This window comes from Sphaeramia orbicularis, chromosome 15 (genome assembly GCF_902148855.1).
Source record: "Sphaeramia orbicularis chromosome 15, fSphaOr1.1, whole genome shotgun sequence".
NCBI classification, from domain to species: domain Eukaryota; kingdom Metazoa; phylum Chordata; class Actinopteri; order Kurtiformes; family Apogonidae; genus Sphaeramia; species Sphaeramia orbicularis.
Window position 1 is genome coordinate 36,800,025 of NC_043971.1, and position 20,219 is coordinate 36,820,243.

At 36.8% G+C, this 20,219-nt stretch overlaps 1 protein-coding gene across 1 annotated transcript; it reads right to left on the bottom strand.

Moving 5' to 3' along the window:
* Positions 1 to 709: 709 nt before the first annotated feature.
* Positions 710 to 13,265, bottom strand: LOC115433777 (solute carrier family 22 member 7-like). The gene is made up of 10 exons (XM_030155269.1): positions 12,877 to 13,265; positions 11,984 to 12,087; positions 11,709 to 11,863; positions 8,908 to 9,076; positions 8,378 to 8,501; positions 7,683 to 7,792; positions 5,018 to 5,232; positions 4,290 to 4,398; positions 3,312 to 3,518; positions 710 to 1,660 (listed from the first exon to the last, which is right to left on the bottom strand). Exons 1-10 carry the CDS (start codon positions 13,255 to 13,257, stop codon positions 1,582 to 1,584), a joined length of 1,653 nt encoding a protein of 550 aa, XP_030011129.1. The 5' UTR covers positions 13,258 to 13,265; the 3' UTR covers positions 710 to 1,581.
* Between the last annotated feature and the right edge of the window lie 6,954 nt (positions 13,266 to 20,219).

The window sequence follows — 20,219 nt, forward strand, 5'->3', positions numbered from 1 at the left end:
GTTATTATCTTTAATATAGGTTTCATTTTATAGGATTTTTACCGTGTACATTGCTGGACCTGAGTACTGATTTCGTTTCATGTACAATAAAGTGAACCTTCAACCTTATTTTTTCAGTTTGTTCATGTTATTCACATTGTCTGAAAGGATAGTTTGTAGACGTAAACCTGTTCACAATCTAAATCAACTTTTTTTGCTCTAAAACATAGAGAAAAGTTTGGAGTTGACATTATTTCTATATTATTATGTTATTATTTTACTGGTCTGACCCATTTCAGATCAAATTTAGCTGAATCTGGCCCCTGAACTAAATGAGTTTGACACTAATGCAATACAAGCTCAGAGAACAGATGATAAGGCAGTGATAAATCCAGTTATTCACTTTGTCCAGTTAAAAACCCCTTGTACAATAACCTGTGACCGGTCTAAATTAGGAGGTGGGGTCTGGATGTGATGATCCTTTCGGGTACGGAACTGTATAATAAGCCCTGTGGGGGACCGTCTAAAAAAAAACACACTATCTGGGTCAACTCACACACCAAATTTTGCTGCAGTCACTCAAAGTCCTACATAAATGAAAATATAATCATAAGGACAATGAAATAAATAAAACCAAGACCAACAAACAGTGTCATTTGTATACAAGTGAAACATGTCAAGCTTTAATGTTTAACTATTCTACCTGGTTCAATGGAAGACAAATCTCTAAAGTTATTTTAACTTTTCATTTTTAATGGCATAATATCTCCTTAACAAAAAAAAACACAATGTGTATAAAGCTTAACTACATTAACTCATCTGTACACATGATTTCCACCTGTGATACGTCATATTGATTTTTACATGACATCTTTTGGGATTGCCTTAATGTAATGACCCATAGAAGCAGAAATATCATATTGATCAGCTCAGAAAATTTAACAAGTTAATGCAGAGAGATATGAAGGAAAATGAACAGGTAATGTATCCAGACTCAGCTAAAAATAATAGGCATTTTATATCTTAAAAAAAAAACAAAAAACAGCAAAATGTTTATAAAACTGCACACTTGCATACACAACAGAGATATTTTTTCATTAAACATGTATTTTATTTGATTTATTTGCTGACTTCTGTTTCTGTATTATTTGTCTGTGATTCTTCAATTATTAGCACTAATTCTGAATCATTTTAATTTGATAAATCAAGACAAATTAAGATTACAAATTTTGGGAATACTGATTTTACCATAATTTTCGCAACTTTTCTAAACTTTGAAACTTTTTGGCATCTGGTCTAGACCAGCACTAAATGTAAAGTGTCATGACATAAGTTTTGTTATGATTTGCCGCTATATAAAATAGAATTTGATTGATTTGATTGATTTATTAATTGATTGAAAAGATCTTACCAAATTGCAACAAATTTAACCTTTGTCCGTTTCAGTTCATTTTATGGCAAATCTGCAACAATGTCTGAGCATTTCTTAATTTCTATTTAATACCATACAAAAAATGTCATTATTGGTTATGTAACAGGATGTTTACTTTGACTATAAACATCTTAAAAGTACCCATGATGATACTGTGTGTCTGTGTGATGCTACTGTTCTTCTTCTTTGTCCTCTGGTTCCAGGACAACGTCTGAAGACTCCACACAGTTAGAGGTGACATGGTCTCTCCTGAAATGAGACCAAAATGCAAAAGAAGTTTGTACATTTCTTAAGCCCTTGTCTATCCCTGTAATTTATTACCTACTGAGGACCATTGAGACAAAATGTACACGCACAAAAACCTATAAAAAAAAAGATCAAATCACCGATATTTACCCCGCCCCCCGAAGGGGAGGCAAAGGGGTATTGGGTTGTTTGTTTGTTTGTTTGTTAACACTCTAGCAGCAAAACTATGCGTTGAATTCAAACCAAATTGGGTTTATAGCTTGCTAGTGACCCAGAATAGATCTCAATACATTTTGGGAAAAGTAGGTCAAAGTTCAAATTTTTTGTGAATTTTTAAAATGTTTTTCTTTTCCCATTTACTTATAATAGGTGAAATTTCAAATGTCTATAAAAACATCCATTTTGTTTCAATTTACTTCAGACTTAGCACATATATAGAGGCAACTGATATGCTGACATCAGCTGGATAAACATGATGTCATCAGCTGGATAGATGCCAAAATAAGCTATAATATGTGCGAGGGGCGGGGCTTGTTATGCCTGGCACCACTTGTTTTTATGGTTTTTTTTCTGCATAAACCACCACATCTCTGCTCGAAAATACCAAAAGCTTACTCATTTTCAGGATTTCAACCCTTAATTTTTTTGTCTTTTTTTTCATAAAAAAGATATCTTTAATCTAAAGAATAGTGGGGGTGGGGCATTGGTGGTGATTCGTGTTTTAGATATGTCAAAATAGCAACAACACTGATTTAGTATATTTATGTGAGATTAAAAAAATGTGGTTTGAATGTAAGTAAATGATACATTTTTTTGCCTATGAGGGTCCTAAACTGTACAAAAGCTACAAATGCAATGAAACCAGTGTTATTGCTAATCTTGTACATGTACATGTGACATGTACATTACTCTGATATAAAACAATGCCAAATTCATGGCATAAGCTGTGGCATAAGTCATAATGAACACCAAATCAAAAAAGAAATGATGAAAATATACAGAAATGGTTAAGGGGTCCCTAAAACATAAACAGTTCTTACAAATTATAGATACATTTACACAAAACCTGCAAGCTCCACAAAACAAAAAACATCTATAATGATGAAAAGATTTATAAACCTCATTTAATGAAAATACAGTTTTCCGTCACAACAGCCAAGTAGTGACAGGACAGTTTATATTATTTTAGATTTTTTTTTTTTTTTTTTACAAAATGTGTTACAAGGTAAAAAAAACCAAAAACAATAATAACTAGAAGCACTCGGAGAGCGCAGACCTCCGCCAAGGCTGATCAGTGGCCCCCCCCCGTGGGCCCCCCACCCCCGATCACCACCAAAATTTAACCATTTCTTCCTTATCCCATTTCCAACAAACCCTGAAAATTTCATCCAAATCTGTCCATAACTTTTTGAGTTATGTTGCACACTAACGGACAGACAAACAAACAGACAGACAAACAAACAAACAAACAAACAAACCCTGGCAAAAACATAACCTCCTTGGCGGAGGTAATAATACAATAAAATAAAATAGTACATGATGTGTTTTTGTAAATTTAACAGTCAGGTGTTCCGAGTGTATGGCAGTATATGTAATTCTCCATACCACCACCACATGGCGCCAAAGTAAATGTCTTTCCTGTATTAACACTAACCTTGACTTTTCAATGTCATCAATGGTCTCTGGCAGCCTCACATTGAGTGTTTCAGGAAGCAGCAGTGACACCAGGCCTGAGAAAATGGCCACAGAGGAGAGGATGATCTGAGGAAGAAGAGTCCAGACGTCCTCCAGCAGCAGGATGAGAGGGGCCACTGCCACCCCCAGACGGCCCACAAAGCTGGTGTAACCCACACCATTTTGTCTGTGGACATCACAGGAACAACATTTACACACAAGCAAGAGTTTATCTGAGTTAGAGGGTTAAATCTGGCCTCAAATCTATATAACCCAGATGAAACATCCTTTTACAGAAGGAGTAAAACGTATGTTTGAAGGTTGAGTATGTTATTTTAATCTGCCCTTTAGGGTTTCTTGGTTAATGAGTTTTTCACACTTAAAGATAATTTATAACAATAATGCATCTGATATAAAATGGAAAAAGATTCGGAAAAAGAAGATTTTGTGTTCTGAGCTACCTCACAAACATGGAAGGACAACGTGGCAATAAACTCAATGATTCTTATTTCGGTATTATTATTATTGTTATTATTATTTTTGTCTCCACCTCTGCATACTCCTAAATCTCCCCAAATGCTCCACACTATACCTTTACAAATCCAATGAGAAATCAAATATTGCATGAAATATTTCAATAAAATTACAATTGTGCTCATATTATAAACAATTTATTATTATATACATATAATTAATCAATATAAAAGAGTTTATTTTCAGTAAAATATTTTGTGCAATCAAATAATTACACAAAACACAAAAAAACAGGTAAATAAATAATACATTTATTTTTCTTCATCCAGCAGTTTTGTTTTTTTTTTGCTTTATTTTTAAGATTCATGAATATATTTCATTCTATATCATGTTATTTTAACTGCTACAAGAAGCTGGGAAGTAAATTATGACCCAAATAATGCAATTATACAGTAAAATGACAAAAAAACAGGGATTAACTGACCTGACGACGGTGGGGTAGATCTCTGTGGTGTAGAGGAAGACAGTTGTAAAGGCAGCTTCTGAAAGTCCTTTTCCAAGAGTCGCTATCACGGACCGCACATGCCACAGGTCTGGAAAGTAAAATAAAGATGTTGTCAAAGATGTGTCATGAGCACAAGAGGCTTCAAGTTTCCACATCATGGTGCAGAAGATAAAAACTGCACCAGGACTGGCTACAAAATATGTGATGTCACAGATGGTACTGAACGTAAAGACGATCCCTGACTTTATGAAACAATGTATATGTAAAAAACATATGAAGTCAAAACAAACAGTAGAAGACATGAAGTACAATGTAACACCAACATGGATGATGTACAGTTCAGATATTTAAGCACAGAAACACTCAGTAGAAACATGGAAATACTATACTGTTTGAGTATATTTCAGAGCTGTTGTACTTTGAGTTGAGTAAAGAAGTTGAATTAGTTCTTTTTTCCCACATGTATCTGCACTTATACCTCGGTAAAATGGTCTACTTTTGTCACCTTTGGCCAAAACACATATTTTGAAGCCAAATGTGATCCATCAGATGGACGTGTCAACTTGAAGACATCATGTAAGGGTGGAAACATCTGGTTCTAGCAGATAAAACTTGCTCAAACCAGAAAGATATATAATATTTATACACAATCAAAAACACTGAGCTACTGTATTTTGATAAACAAAAAAATGAATGTGCATCACAACCTTTTGGCATGAAGATGTTAATGAAGATGCAGGTTCCTGTCAGTAAAAGTGTGCCTGCTTGACATTTCCTTCGTCCAATTTTGTTGAGAAAGAAATAAGCCATCAGTTTGGCCGGAAATTCAATGGCAGCGTAAATGAAATGTGTGAGGTACATGTTCAGGCCGAATCCAGTGATGTTAAGACTGATGCCATAGTATGTTGTGGCAACTCTGTACCTGAAAAAAACACATTATTACAAGATTGCATTGTTACAAGACCTTTGTCACCTGGGTGTCTTTATATACCATATGGAGAAAAGTATTGGGACACATCACAATGTCATTTTCTAGGAATTCCCATTCTCAGTGATTTTAAATATACTGCCCAGCCAAAAAAACAGTCACACATGCAATGTTTGACTGCACAACCTTTGGTTTTAATAACAGGAGACATTCACTGTGGCATCTTTTTGCCTCATAATGCTTATATAGTGTCACAAAAAGGTTCTTAATATTTGTTCCATCCAGAGTTGCATTAATTTTTTTTAATTATTGATGATGGAGAATTGAACCACTGCATCAAGTCTTCATCACATCCTAAATCAGAGTCTGGACTTTACAGAGGTGAATCCATGTGTGAAAAGGATGTCTCATTCTCCCTGAATCATTCTGTCACAAGCCTGATGATTCTGATCAATCCTGGCATTGTCTAATCTGTTTGACATTTAAGAAATGAGAGGACACTTAGTGCATCAATTAGAGTTAAATAACCTGTTAAAACGGAAACATTATTAACCACTGCAGCACTGACCCATGGAAGGATCTGAACTATTTGCTCAGTTAAAGGTGCGGTATGTAGGATTGTGGCCAAAACTGGTACTGCAATCACATTCAAAATACTGTAGAGCAGGGGTCAGCAATCCTGGTCCTCGAGGGCCGGTATCCTGCATGTTTTAGATGTATCCCTCTCCCAGCACACCTGACGGTCATTATCAGGCTTCTGCAGAGCCTGATGATAGGCCTATCATTTGAATCAGGTGGGTTGGAAGAGGGATACATCTAAAACATGCAGGATAGTAGCCCTCGAGGACCAGGGTTGGTGACCCCTGCTGTAGAGCGTGGTATCCTCTCCTCCTCCCCCCAGGCTAGGGGTCACCAGATCCAGCAGGAGTGTCTACTACAGTGTTTCCACTAATCCTTGCCACCACACCATACATTTCATACAAAAAAATCACCACCAGACTTATTATACATAAGTCTAATATATAACAGGCCAGGACAAACGTCCTGCCCACTCAAATGAAAGTTTCACTTTTACTTCCACAAAGTACACAGACTGTAACAGCAACCCCCCCCCCCCCCCCGGACCAGGAGAAGAGACTGCAGCCCGGCCCCGGGAGAAGGGACCAGGTGAAGAGGCTGCGACCCTGGCTCTCAGTGGTTCTTACCAGGTGGTCAGACTAGCTGTCGTCAGTCTTCAAATTCTTCTCTGTTTTCATCCGTCTCCATGTTTCACAAGCATCTCGTATAGATATCCTTGTTTTGTTTCTCACTCTGTCATGACGTATTTGGGAATAATAAGAGGCCTTTTAGGTTTATTAACGTCAGACATTTATGATCAGAAATGTTCCAGCTGCAGCTCAGTGGGAACTGGAAACCTGGATGCTGAAAGGCTACTGACTCTGTGATTGGATGACAGGTGATGGGCGGAGCCTCAGACCAAAACACACAATGTCAACATAAACGTCATTTCGGGGCTGACACTGAGCTTTTCAAATGCAAATATTCTGGTTGGACTACTACTGTCAGTGAGATCAGGATTTGAAATGAACATGACTCCTTAATGTCTGGTAACAGTCAAGGCCATATTATAATTACTTTGAACATAATTCCTACATATTGTACCTTTAAATCCAGGCAGTTATGCTGTTTATTTAACTCTACCTGCAGTAAGTGTCCCCTTATGTCTTTAATGTCAAACAGATTGGACAATGGCTTGTGACAGAATGGTTCAGGGAGAATGAGACATCCTTTTCACACATGGACTAGTCTCCATAAAGTCCAGACTCTTATTCAGGATGTGATGAAGACTTGATGCAGCGGTCTGATTCTCTATCATCAATAATCAAAAATGAAAGCAACTGTGGATGAAAAATATTATGAACCTTATTGTGACACTACATAAGCATTATGAGGCAAAAAAGATGTCAGAGTGAAAGTCTCCTGTAATCAAAACCAAAGGTGGTTCAGTCAAATATTCCATATGCAACTTTTTTTTTGGCCGAGCAGTGTGTAATCACATTAGATTATGTTCATGTTACTGTAAATATCAACACTTCTTCTATGTTTAAAGGCTGATTTTCCTTTCTCAGTGAGAGTTAAAGGAACCAGATGGTAATTTATGGTTCAAACGGATTATTTATGGCCGGAATGAGACAAATATTTCAGAAATATAGAGGAAGAATATTTAGATCATTGGATGAATCATATAACTGTAGATGATGTACAACAACAACCCTAAACATTATTTAAAAATATTTACTGAAATGATTAAAATTATATATAAATTTTATGACATTTTTCATTATGGTTTAATAGCCCAGCCAGCTGTTTTCAATGAAACACAATGTGTCCCAATACTTCTATTACATAAATATATACTATTATATACTTTATTATGTACTCACCATATAATCCCAGTCAGCAGCGTTAACTGTCTCATCTTTGGAGTCTTAACTAAATCGATGAAACTGTAATTTTTTTCCTGGTTGTCCTTGATTTTCATATTGGAGAGCATCTGCAAAGAGCCAGAGAAGTCTTGTTTAGAGAAATAATAACTCTTCTGCATCTAGAAGTTATTTTTAAGAAGCTGACAGTCACATTATTTAAATGTACAACATTTTTCAGTAATTCAATAATATTGTTCTTTGGCATTTATCCTTTTACGCTCCTTTTGGCGACTGTCAACAAATTTCACATAAAAAACCTGTTGCTACTTCATATAAACATCTGTATGAGTTATAGACTCATAGATAAGGTCTATTTCCCTATTTCTTTATCTCTCTTCTCTTCTTTTTCTCTTTTTTGTGGTGCTTTAATGAATGCATTGTTTTTTCTGTGTGAAATTGGTTGTTGTTGCCATTTTTTACAAGACGTTTTGCATCTCAATGACACTTTCCTGGATATATAGAGAAAAAATAAAATACCAATAAAAATCCATAAAATAATAGTAGTCACATCCATTGATTTAACTATCAAAGAGTCATAAGTCGATTAAATGGACTGGACATATACTCAAGATCTATAAATGCGCAGACACTGATATTACATTAACTATGTCATTTAACTGGGTTACGGTTAAATTCCAGTGTTTGACACTCACCTCCCATTTATATTTGCTGGATATCAGAGGTTTCTTGTTAAATGTGGCGCATTTGTTGAGATACGTCTGGGCCTCTTTCGCTCTAGAATTGGCCAAAAGCCACCGAGCAGACTCAGGAATCCACCTACAAGACCAGACAGTTCAGAGGACTTTATTGAAATAACTAAAAATAAATAAATGAAATAAAATAAAACAAAATTAAATTAAAAAATGATATAAAATAAATTAAAAAATAAAATAAAATAAAATAGGCTCCCCCATGATTCTAGTGAGGATAAAGCGGGTTCAGAAAATGAATGAATGAATGATAAAATAAAATAAAACTAAATTAAATTAACATTTACAACCATAAAAAATGAATGAAAATACACAGGTGAAACTGATGTTCTTAGTTCCAGTACATGCTCTATGTGACCCATAACGTTCTTCATTTCTCATTCCGGTTCTGTCTTTTTTTTGTCATTTATATTTCATCAAAGGTCTTTTTGCAGTTATTATGCAGGACTTATATCTACAGCACAGGGACTCACCACCAGGTCAGAACTGCGAAACCCAGAGGACACGTTACAGTCATGATCAGCATCCTCCAGTCAGTGACCAGGAAGGCAAAACCAGCTAGGAACATGTTACCCACACACCACGCCAGACTGCCCATTACCCCGATGAGCGCCCTATGGCCGACATCACTCCACTCTATACCTACAGGTACATGACAGCAAAAGGGAATCAGTAACTTCTGCACTTGGCATTTACACTCACTCCTTGTTACTGACTGTCTTTAAGCTTCACTGTGTTGGAATCTGTTTGGTTTTGGGAGAACAGCAACTACAGCTACACTTTGATGTAGGTAGACCCAGACTATATGACATAGAAATCATGCATGTTGCTAACCAAGACACATGAGAAATAAACCCAAGCATCAGCGCCCTCTATCCCAAACTCTTAACTTGTACTGAAATGATAATATACAGTATAAAGAATTTTTAAAAATGAAACTACATGGCTCAAGATATACCTGTATTGAATTATCAATTGATAAATCTTTTCTATGGCAAAAAAATACTTGATGTATTTGTACTCAGTAAATGATGATGTGTACATACTATATTATTATTCTATTTTGATTTTTCAACCAATAAATCAAAATTTAAAGAGATTAACTATAACTTGTTTAATCCATAAAGACCCAAACATACACCAGCGACCAAAATCATTTACCAATATATAAAGTTAAATTCCTGTTAATCCACTAAATCTTATCAATACATGTAAATAATTGGTGCAAAATGCAGTTTGTCATCTTTTCATGGTCATCACATATGACCCATGTGGACATTCAGAGGCTCTGTAGTTACCGTGGAAACACCGTCATCTTCTACAACATTGATTCACCAGTAAAACCCATGAAGTTGGATCAATGACAGTGGATGGAGACACTGGGTTTAAGTTCAGTTAATGATAGATTTTACCAGAAAAGTCACTTTTTCCTCCATTTTCTCTGTTTTTGATATAATAACCTTCAAATTTAATTTGAACTTTTATGGACATCAATCACGATCAGTGAATTAAATGCAGGACAATATCTGATTTTCACTTCAGAATGTAAAACACTAAGCAAAATATTAGAACAAATGGTGATAAATCACTTAGGAAAAGCTAAAAATAGAGAAAAAAAAAATGTATTTGGGGACTGCCACAATAGGGGCACTGGGTCTTTATAGGTTAAAAGACAATATCTCCAGAACATAATGTCTGACACAGTGTCTTCAAGTGTTCACTGATTAGATTTGGGGGGATTTTGGTCAATGTTGTGGTGACCTCGTAAAACACATTATTGTTTTTGTAACTGAGATGAATGCATGAACAGATCATGATGTGAGTAGGGCTGAGCCACCTCATGTTAATTTGGTAAATGATCTACTTAATGTCATAAAAATAGTATCATTAAAAAAAATCAATAAAGGCACTTTCAAAACATTTGTACTCAGTTAACATTCATTTTAAATGGTCATCAGGGTAAAAATCAGTTTGTCTAAATTAATACTTTAGTGCACAGGTGTCAAACGTATGGCCCGCTGGCCAAAACCCGTCTGCCAAAGGCTCTAATGCAGCCCATGAGACGAATTTGTGAAATGCAAAAATTACACTGAAGATATTACAATCATTTTAGTTCAGTGGCCACATTCATCCCAATCTGATCTCAAGTGGGTCAGACCGGTAAAATATTATCTTAATTATCTATAAATACTGACAAGTCACAATTGTTCCTCTCTGTTTTAAAGTTAAAAAAAAAAAAAAAAAGTAAAATTACCTGAAAATGTTTGCATTTACAAACTATCCGGTAAAATTGTGAAAAAACGGAACAACTATGAACAACCTGAAATGTCTTAAAAGACAGTAAGTGTAATTTTACCAATATTCTGCCATTTACTAAACATTTGTGTATTTGTACATCCATGTGATCTCTAAGTTGTAATGCACGTATGTAAATGAGAAGCTGAGGCACAATAATTTGAACATTGCACTCACTTTTCTTAATATATTTCATTTTGTTCATGTTTGTTCATGTTAGTCACATTTTTTTTAAAGTTTATAGTTTGTAGATGTAAATATTATTATAATATAATTTCACTGTTTTCACTCTAAAACATAGAGAAAAGTCTGGAGATGACATTATTTCTATATTATAATGCCTACTATTTAGTGATATAGTTCTCGACACTAATTTTTTGTGGTCTCGGTCTTGTCACGGACTCAACTCATTTGGTCTGTGTCTTGTCTTGGTCTAGCCGGTCTTGACTACAACACTACTACTGTTTTACTGGTCTGGCCCACTTCAGATCATATTGTACCAGCCCTGCTTTAGTGTCTGTCTGTACTAAAGTGTTTTTTTTTTTTTTTTAGCCTGCTTTAACTTTCAGAGTTTTATTTTTCTTCTGTTGAGGAAATAATGATGATAATGAAGTCCATCAGTTACCAGCTTCTGAACTCCAACCTGCCTGACCTAACTTTAAAACTTCAGTGCGAGTGGTAGTTAATGGCAGCGCTGAAATTTTATGAAGACAAAAATGTCAACCACTGGTTTAGGTCATGTATATATTGTCAATATTGTAATAATTTAAATCCAGATTGAAACAAAACTTGCAGTAAAAGTCATTAGTGATACATCAGATTGTACATGTAGATAATGTTTACTTCTTCAGTGGAGGTCTGAAGTTTGTCCTATTATCCTTAACACAATTCACCACTTGTTTTCTTTATCTGAAGAAAGGTTTGGTAAAAGTTTAGCATCTAGATTACTGTATTGCTTTGTGGTTTCATAAATTCTCACTGAGAACTACAGAGATAAGGCTGATTCCTGCCAGTCCAAACCCAGTGCAAAACCTCAGCACTGTAAACAGGATGTAGGAGTTTGCAAATGCACTGCAGAAGCCGAACACAATGGACAAGATGTAGGAGGCCAAAAGGGTATTTTTTCTCCCATACCTGAAAAGAATTGAAAGATCATTTAGAAATGTGATTTTTTTTTTCCTGAATACTGACTTTATTGTTGGTGACATTTAATGACTGTTGTAAGAGTATATTCAGTTTTTAGTTTACACGTACTTATCGCACAGGTATCCAAACGCTATTGCCCCCGCCATCACTCCAGCAAAAAATATGGTGGCTGTGGTTTTACTCAGGCTTTTTCTATCACAGACCAGATCCCACTGGAAACACACATAACAGAGAAAATTATACTGTTTTAGTGCTAAAGCGTAAAATCAGGTAAGGACACACTCAGTATATTTAGTTTAATCAGACATTGATAACACTGGTCAACAACAAATTTATTGTTTAAGTTTTTTGAGCTGATTTAGGATAATTTTGGTGTGCTGAATCCAAAAATCACATTAATTTTGCTCAATCAGGTCAACTTCCTGAACTGTGCTACATATTGGCTTTTTAACATTTTTGCTTACATTTATGGGCATTTTCACATCATATCATACAAAATTCTTTCATATTTCTTGCAGTAAACAAGTTCTGAAGATTTTACTTTTGCCAATTTATGATTAATGGTTTTTTTAATATTACAGGTGAATGAAATGGCTTCGACAAGAAGATCTTGCAAAAATAAGCCTGACGTATTCTGCTACATTTGCAGTGAATACATAATAAATAATAAATACATCCTGTTAGAAAATGATTTTTTTTTCTCTTAAAACCTATTTTGGGTGAGAACTATATAAAAAATCAACTGATAAAGTCACAAAACTGTAATCAATTTTGTGAGAAGATCAAATTTTTCAAAATCAAATTAGCAAAAAAACCTGACCTGATTGAGAAAAACAGATGTCATTTTTGGATTTAGCGGTGCAAAATGGTCCTAATTCAGTTGAAAAAACCTAGACAACTTGCAAAAAACATTTTTTTTGTAACCCAGTGTAATCAATCCATTTTTTTTTGCCGTTAATACCTTTTGATTTTAACTACATTTACAAATAAAGTGTTTATACCTCTGTTGCCAGTGTGGAGGTGAAAGTGGAGTTGTCATAAACCCATCCACTCCTGCAGTGAACTGTAGGCAAGTGGGCTCCGGACGAACTGTTGCTCAAGAGCTGAAACTGAGGCTCTGCAAACACCTCACAGGATTTTGGAATCCCATTGTCTTGTACAGGAAGGCTGACGGTCAGCCTCTGCTCCAGACTCAGATTTTGGAGGAGTCCTCCACCATCCAGTGTACTGATGTCACAGCGGTGAGGAGGCACAGCAGCAATGAAGATATTTAGTAGAAAATGACAGGGCAGAACTATCCGAGGTGTGCAGAGTAGGATGAGGATGAGAATTTGGAAAGGTCCAAATCCGTCAACTTCATCCAGAAGAGTCTCAAACTTCATCTTTACAATGGCTTCTAAAACAAGGAAAAGAATCTGCCTTTCACACAAAAAAAAAAAACCCAAAAATTAAATAAGTAAACTTTTTGTACTTTGTGTAGCTCAATCTCAATCGTTTCATCCAAAAAACAAAAAAAAAAGTCTATAATGCTACATGAAACATGCACCCACACACAAAAAATAGGAGCCAGTGTTCTAGCCTCTTGGCTGTTGGTCACCGAGTAGCAATAATGTTTAAGGAGTTATATGCCTTTCTTTATAGTTGCCTGCCCATAAAACATTTATGACTGGTGTGAACTGACAAGATGCAGCACCTTTGGACATCTGAATTTCAAGATCATCAAGTGGATTTTACTACATATATGAAACCATACGTGTTTAATAATTATAATATTAAGTACATCAACATGAGCCTTTTTGGTCTGGAATGTCAAAAATATTTCTAGGTTATTTGAGGAATAAGTTAGGAGTTAGATTTTTTTTTTTTTTTTAATTGCATGTTTATTTGGAATGGACAGAAAAGTACAGCGTGACATCACTTAATTAAAATCAAGAACAAGTGGCATTCCAGTTTTTTTTTTTTGTTTTTTTTTTTGGTCAGTCCCTTACAGAATCCACTCTCCTCATAATAGTATAATACAATAACATTTTTTTAAAAAAAATGCACTGATGCCGGAAAGGTGGAGACAATTTTTCACTTAGAGCCCGTACTGGCTAAATGCCCAGAGTTAGATTTATAATGACATTATTTTTACAATCAGCCCGATCATAAACAGTATTGAAACACTAGTAACAGATTAACTGTAGTTGTTGGAAAACACAGAAAGCAGGTTGTGTATACTTGTGGCCAAACTTTTTGGAAAAATGAATGCAATGCTGGACAGAAATGAATTCTATGTCATTTATTGTAACCCTACATGAGTGTATTGCAGGGGATACATGATACAACTGTAAATACTTAATCAGATTTTAAAGAAAATTAAAAAAGGAAAAAGATTTCAAGGTGGTCTGGGGGAATATTGTGAATATGAGACTGTTTTTCCGAACATAACGCTGCTCATTTCTAGAGAAGTGACAATGAATCCTCACCCACAATGGACCCTCACAAAGGCAAAACATTAACAGAATGAGGTTTTCACAATCTGCTTTGGGCTTAAAGATCAGATTTCTGCGTTAAAAGCAAGTTTATGATAGTAAAATAGAACTTGAAGTGTTGCTTCATCATGACCCTCTTAAAAGGCTTATAAAAATGAACCATACACCAAACCAATGATCCAAAGGTGTATTTTGTGGGATATGACTGTGTGTGAGAGATGAAGCTGTAGATTACATACAACTGAAGGCACCTTGCTCCACCCTCCTGCTCTGTCCACCGTCACCATTATAAATATTATGTGCCCTCATCAGAGCTGTTTAGTTTGTCTGTTCTAGACTACTATAGATGAGTTTCAGTGTTTACTAACAACAGTGATGCGCGCACACCTCGGAGGCAAAAACACCAGTACCAGCTACCAGTCGGCTCACATACACCTCCAGGCTCTGCCCCGGAACTCGTGAACGAGCGAATATGTTAGCTCTAAAACTGTCCATTAACTGTTTCTGTCCAAAAGCCGATCCCATCTTCTCTTTCACGGCTGCATAATTTGACTTAACCGCACCGGAATAGGCTGTCCCATAGTAGAACAGCAGACTGGCACAGACAGGTGGGCAGCAGAGGTTGTACTACACATTTTTATTGTCCGTCATTTTGACGGACAGGGTCGTAAAAATTCCGTCATAACATATTATTATCCGTCATTTCAAATTTTTATTTTTTAATGATAATGAGATATATTTAGTAGTATTTAATGTTCAAAAACATCTCACTGATGCAGCAGCTGTAGTTGCTGCTGGCTGATAAACCGTGATATCACGACTCGCATAATTATTTACGCCACTTTTTATTAGTGTGTTATCTGTAAACATTCTAAGCTTTCCTTGTGTTTGTTTACACAGTGTCAATCCTATGCACTGAGGGTTAGGGTTCAGGTTCTGTGAACCACAGATCTGGCCACAAACTGCTGTGCCATCAAATACCACATGAAAGGTAGAAAATGTGTACATATAACACACCAAATGCCATCAGAACTGGTGTATAACTTGCTTGTCCGTCATCCTTCACCACATCAGTCCCTCTTTTTTCACCGTGTTTATCAGTGCCATCACATTTACTGGGCTTTAAAAGAACTAAGGACACTGGGCTGTCTGCACAGTTTGTGTTAGCAAAGTAGCATCTAATTTTGGCTAAAGTTAGCTAAACAACAATTACCCTCAGTATTTTAATCTGTCAAAATGACGGACGGCCATCAGAATTTTCCATCATTTAAAAAAAAAAATCTGTCAATGGCAGAATATTTCCGGTTAATGCGACCTGTGTATGGTAGATGTCCAGTACTTCCAGATCTGCAGTGTGCACTGCACACACTAGCATTCTGAAGTTCCTCCTCACACCAGTTCTCGCGTCTTAATGCCTGCAACCATAACTTTCGCCGATTTTTCTGGAAGGGATGTTTGCTAGCAGGAATTCTGTAGAAGATTAAATCCTTCTGTGTGTTCTTTCTGTTCTGACAACCCACAGCACAGCAAGACGACGGCATTATTAGGGGCTCGGGGCCCTAGGCCCAAGCACCTATTGTTGTTGCTCGTGCCTCTTTCACAAATTCTTCATCTTCCGGACAAGATTTCACAGTTTAATAGGACCTCTCTCTCTCTCTCTCTCTCTCTCTCTACACACACACATAAATATATATATATATATATATATATATATATATATATATATATATATATATATATATATATATGTATATATATATATATATATATATATATATATATATATATATATATATATATACACACACACACTGCTCAAAAAAATTAGAGGAACACTTCAGATCTCAGATCTCAAAACACATCAGATCTAAACAGGGGGGAAAATGATCTTGAATATCTTTCCTGATAATAAGTAGGTGATTTATTAGTAACAAAATGATGCCACATAATTTGACAGGAATGAAAATGATCACCCTATAGAGGGGGGAAATCAAAGACACCTCAAAAATGAAAGTGAAAAAATGATGCAGCAGACTGGTCCATTCTGCAAAAATGTCATTGTAGCAACTCAAAATGATTCTTAGTAGTTTGTGTGGCCCCCACATGCTTGTACGCATGCCTGACAACGTCGGGGCATGCTCCTAATGAGACGATGGATGGTGTCCAGGGGGATCTCCTCCCAGATCTGGACCAGGGCATCACTGAGCTCCTGGATAGTCTGAGGAGCAACCTGGCAGCGCCGGATGGACCTAAACATAATGTCCCAGAGGTGTTCTATTGGGTTTAGGTCAGGTGAATGTGGGGGCCAGTCAATGGTATCAGTTCCTTCATCCTCCAGGAACTGCCTGCATACTCTAGCCACATGAGGTCGGGCATTGTCGTGGACCAGGAGGAACCCAGGTCCCACTGCACCAGTGTAGGTTCTGACAATAGGTCCAAGGATTTCATCCCGATACCTAATAGCAGTCAGGGTGCCATTATCTAACCTGTAGAGGTCTGTGCGTCCTTCCAGGGATATGCCTCCCCAGACCATCACTGACCCACCACCAAACCGGTCATGCTGAATGATGTTGCAGGCAGCATAACGTTCTCCACGGTGTCCCCAGACCCTTTCACGTCTGTCGCATGTGCTCAGGTTGAACCTGCTCTCATCGGTGAAGAGCACAGGGCGCCAGTGGCGTAGTTGCCAATTCTGGTGGTCTATGGCAAATGCCAATCAAGCTCTACGGTGCTGGGCAGTGAGCACAGGGCCCACTACAGGACGTCGGGCCTTCAGGCCACCCTCATGGAGCCCGTTTCTGATTGTTTGCACAGAAACATTCACACCAGTGGCCTGCTGGAGGTCATTTTGTAGGGCTCTGGCAGTGCTCATCCTGTTCCTCCTTGCACAAAGGAGCAGACAGCGATCCTGCTCAGGGTTTAAGGACCTTCTACGGCCCTGTCCAGCTCTCCTGGAGTAACTACCTGTCTCCTGGAATCTCCTCCATGCTCTTGAGACTGTGCTGGGAGACACAGCAAACCTTGCAACGGCACGTATTGATGTGCCATCCTGGAGGAGTTGGACTACTTGTGCAACCTCTGTAGCGTCCAGGTACCGCACCATGCTATCAACAGAGATGTTGATCCAAGCCAAATGAAAAACTACAGCAGTAGAAAGTCAGTCAGTCAGTAAAAAATCAGCCAAAAGAGATGAGGAGGGAAAAAAAGTATCAGTGGCCTCAACCTGGAAAACCATTCCTGTTTTGGGGGCTGTCTCATTGTTGCCCCTTTGATGCACCTGTTGTTAATTTCATTAACAACAAAGCAGCTGAAACTGATTAACAACCCCCTCTGCTACTTAACTGACCAGATCAATATCCCAGAAGTTTGACTGATAGGTTGCTATACTCTGATTAAAAAGTGTTCCTCTAATTTTTTTGAGCAGTGTATATAAATATATATATATATATATATATATATATATATATATATATATATATATATATATATATATATATATGTGTGTGTGTGTGTGTGTGTGTGTGTGTGTGTATATATATGTGTGTATATATATATATATATATATATATGTGTGTGTGTGTGTATATATGTGTGTGTATATATATATATGTATATATATATATATATATATATATATATATATATATATATATATATATATATATATATGTATACGTCAGATTGAAAATGTTGTATTTAGGCTCACAGAAATTCTAATCATAAAAACTAAGGGAAAAAACTACTACTGGGTGAGGTCAGGGGCGTCACAGATGGACAGCCCACTACTTTTTGATTCATAACTTTTGAACCAGACAAGTTTAAGACAAATATTACACATAATTGTAAAGGTCTAAATGCCATCTCAAACATACTCAAAGGGCCAAATTTAGTTTCAAATATTTCTAAATGAAAAAATATCAAAAATTACTGCGTCACGGATGGACAAAAAATTTATGTCTATTTTTTGCAAGAATAACAAAGTTCTCAAAAGTTAAGTTTCTACGACATTATCATCCTAAAATGTATTCAGTGTAAACCTTTATACCCTCTATTTTACAACCTAATAATTGGTTAGAGGAAAAAAATATGTTATTATATCTATTAAGCAAGAGTTTTGACAAACATCAACCGGCAAATGGCAACGTCACAGATGACGTCACAGACAAAAGTAAATATCAAATTAAATAAATAATATTTAATAAAAATTAAATATCAAATAATTTTTAAAATTTCAATTATCAATATCATACACTTTTTTTACAATATATAGAAACATACAAATACACATAAACATTATATTAAAATGTATTTTGCATAGATATTACTGATTGATTGATTGATTGATTTGATGGAGAAAACTTTACACAATAGTATGGCTCTCCAAATATGGTTAAATCATAATGTTAGCCCTGTGATATAGCCATTGTGTTGGTGGGTAAGGCCCTTGGCAGATGTCAAATTACATTGGTGCAGGGGTATAGGTAGAATTTAAGAAGGGGGGAGGGGGCAAGGTGTAAATACTGACTGAATGAAATGATACTGAATTAGGCTCATATTGCCACCTAGTGGTCCTGCACGGTAACCCTGTCATTTTTGGTCGCATCTCCACCAAACTTGACCTGGTTGATGTTGTTCCTGCCTCGAACAAAATGACACAGCGATATTGAATCCGATTCATAGCGCCATCTAGTGGTCCCGGAAATTTGCCTCAGCTGTGTGCCGCTTGGGCCTGGACGTGGACGCGACCTTGCAATCATGAGCGGGACCTGTTGTCGTGAACGACCTCAGAATAGAACCGACGGCGTGCCCCCCCCACCCCCCGAGCCCCTCTCACGATTTCCGCGTGTGGAAATTGTCTAGTTCACACTTGCAGTCACTGCTTTGCTACTAACTCGGTGTGCTTTCTGCCTCCAAGGTGCACAAGCAGCATACGTCCTATGTCATCATGAAAATGATTTATAGAAATGAGGCCTGGCAAAGAATTCAGTGAGGAAGACTCCATGTGCAGTGTGTAGTTTTTCTAAGTCACATGCATACATTTCATTGTCACTCTGCAGTAATTTCTGTTTTCCTCTTCTGTTCCACCTGGCATCGCATCCCTCATTATGGAAACACGTTCTCAATAAGATCACTTCATGTGGTAATCCTGTTGCTGGCATCTACAAATCAAAGTCTATTCTTTTTGTTCATGATAGTTCAGTATACACACAACAACCAGCCATAATCTCACCACTTACAGGTGAAGAGGTAATAAGGCGGATCATTTTGTTACAATGCCACCTTTCAGGGTGAAGGGATGGATTAGGAAAAAAAAAAAATGTTTAGTCTTCAAACTTGATGTGTTGGAAGCCACAAAATAAGCATATACAAGGATTTGAGTGACTTTGACAAGGGCCAAATAGTGTCTGCATCTCCAAAACTGCAGGTCTTGGGTGTTCCTGGTCTGCATTGGATAGATTTGACCAAAAGTGGTTTAAGAAAGGATAAGCAGATCTCAACCAGTGGAGGGTCTGTGGGAACTTCACATTACTACTCTCCTAATATTGTGTAGGTCCCCCTTTGGTCAACAAAAACAGCTCTGACCCGAGGCCTGGAGTCCACCAGACCTGTCAGATCCTTTAAATTCTGGATGTTGTTAAATGGGGAATCTACGGACTTGTTTATCCAGTGTATCCTGCTGATGCTTGATTGATTTGTAATCTGACTGTCCTCCCTTAGACCACTAGCAAGAGTCTGGCCTCTACAGACCAGGATCATCCAACAAGATCTCCAGTTATGAAGATGCTCTAGCCCAGTGATTTATCACAATTTCAATCTTATCAATATCACTCCAATCCTTACGCAGTGGCAGCTGATGAAATAATTTTTTG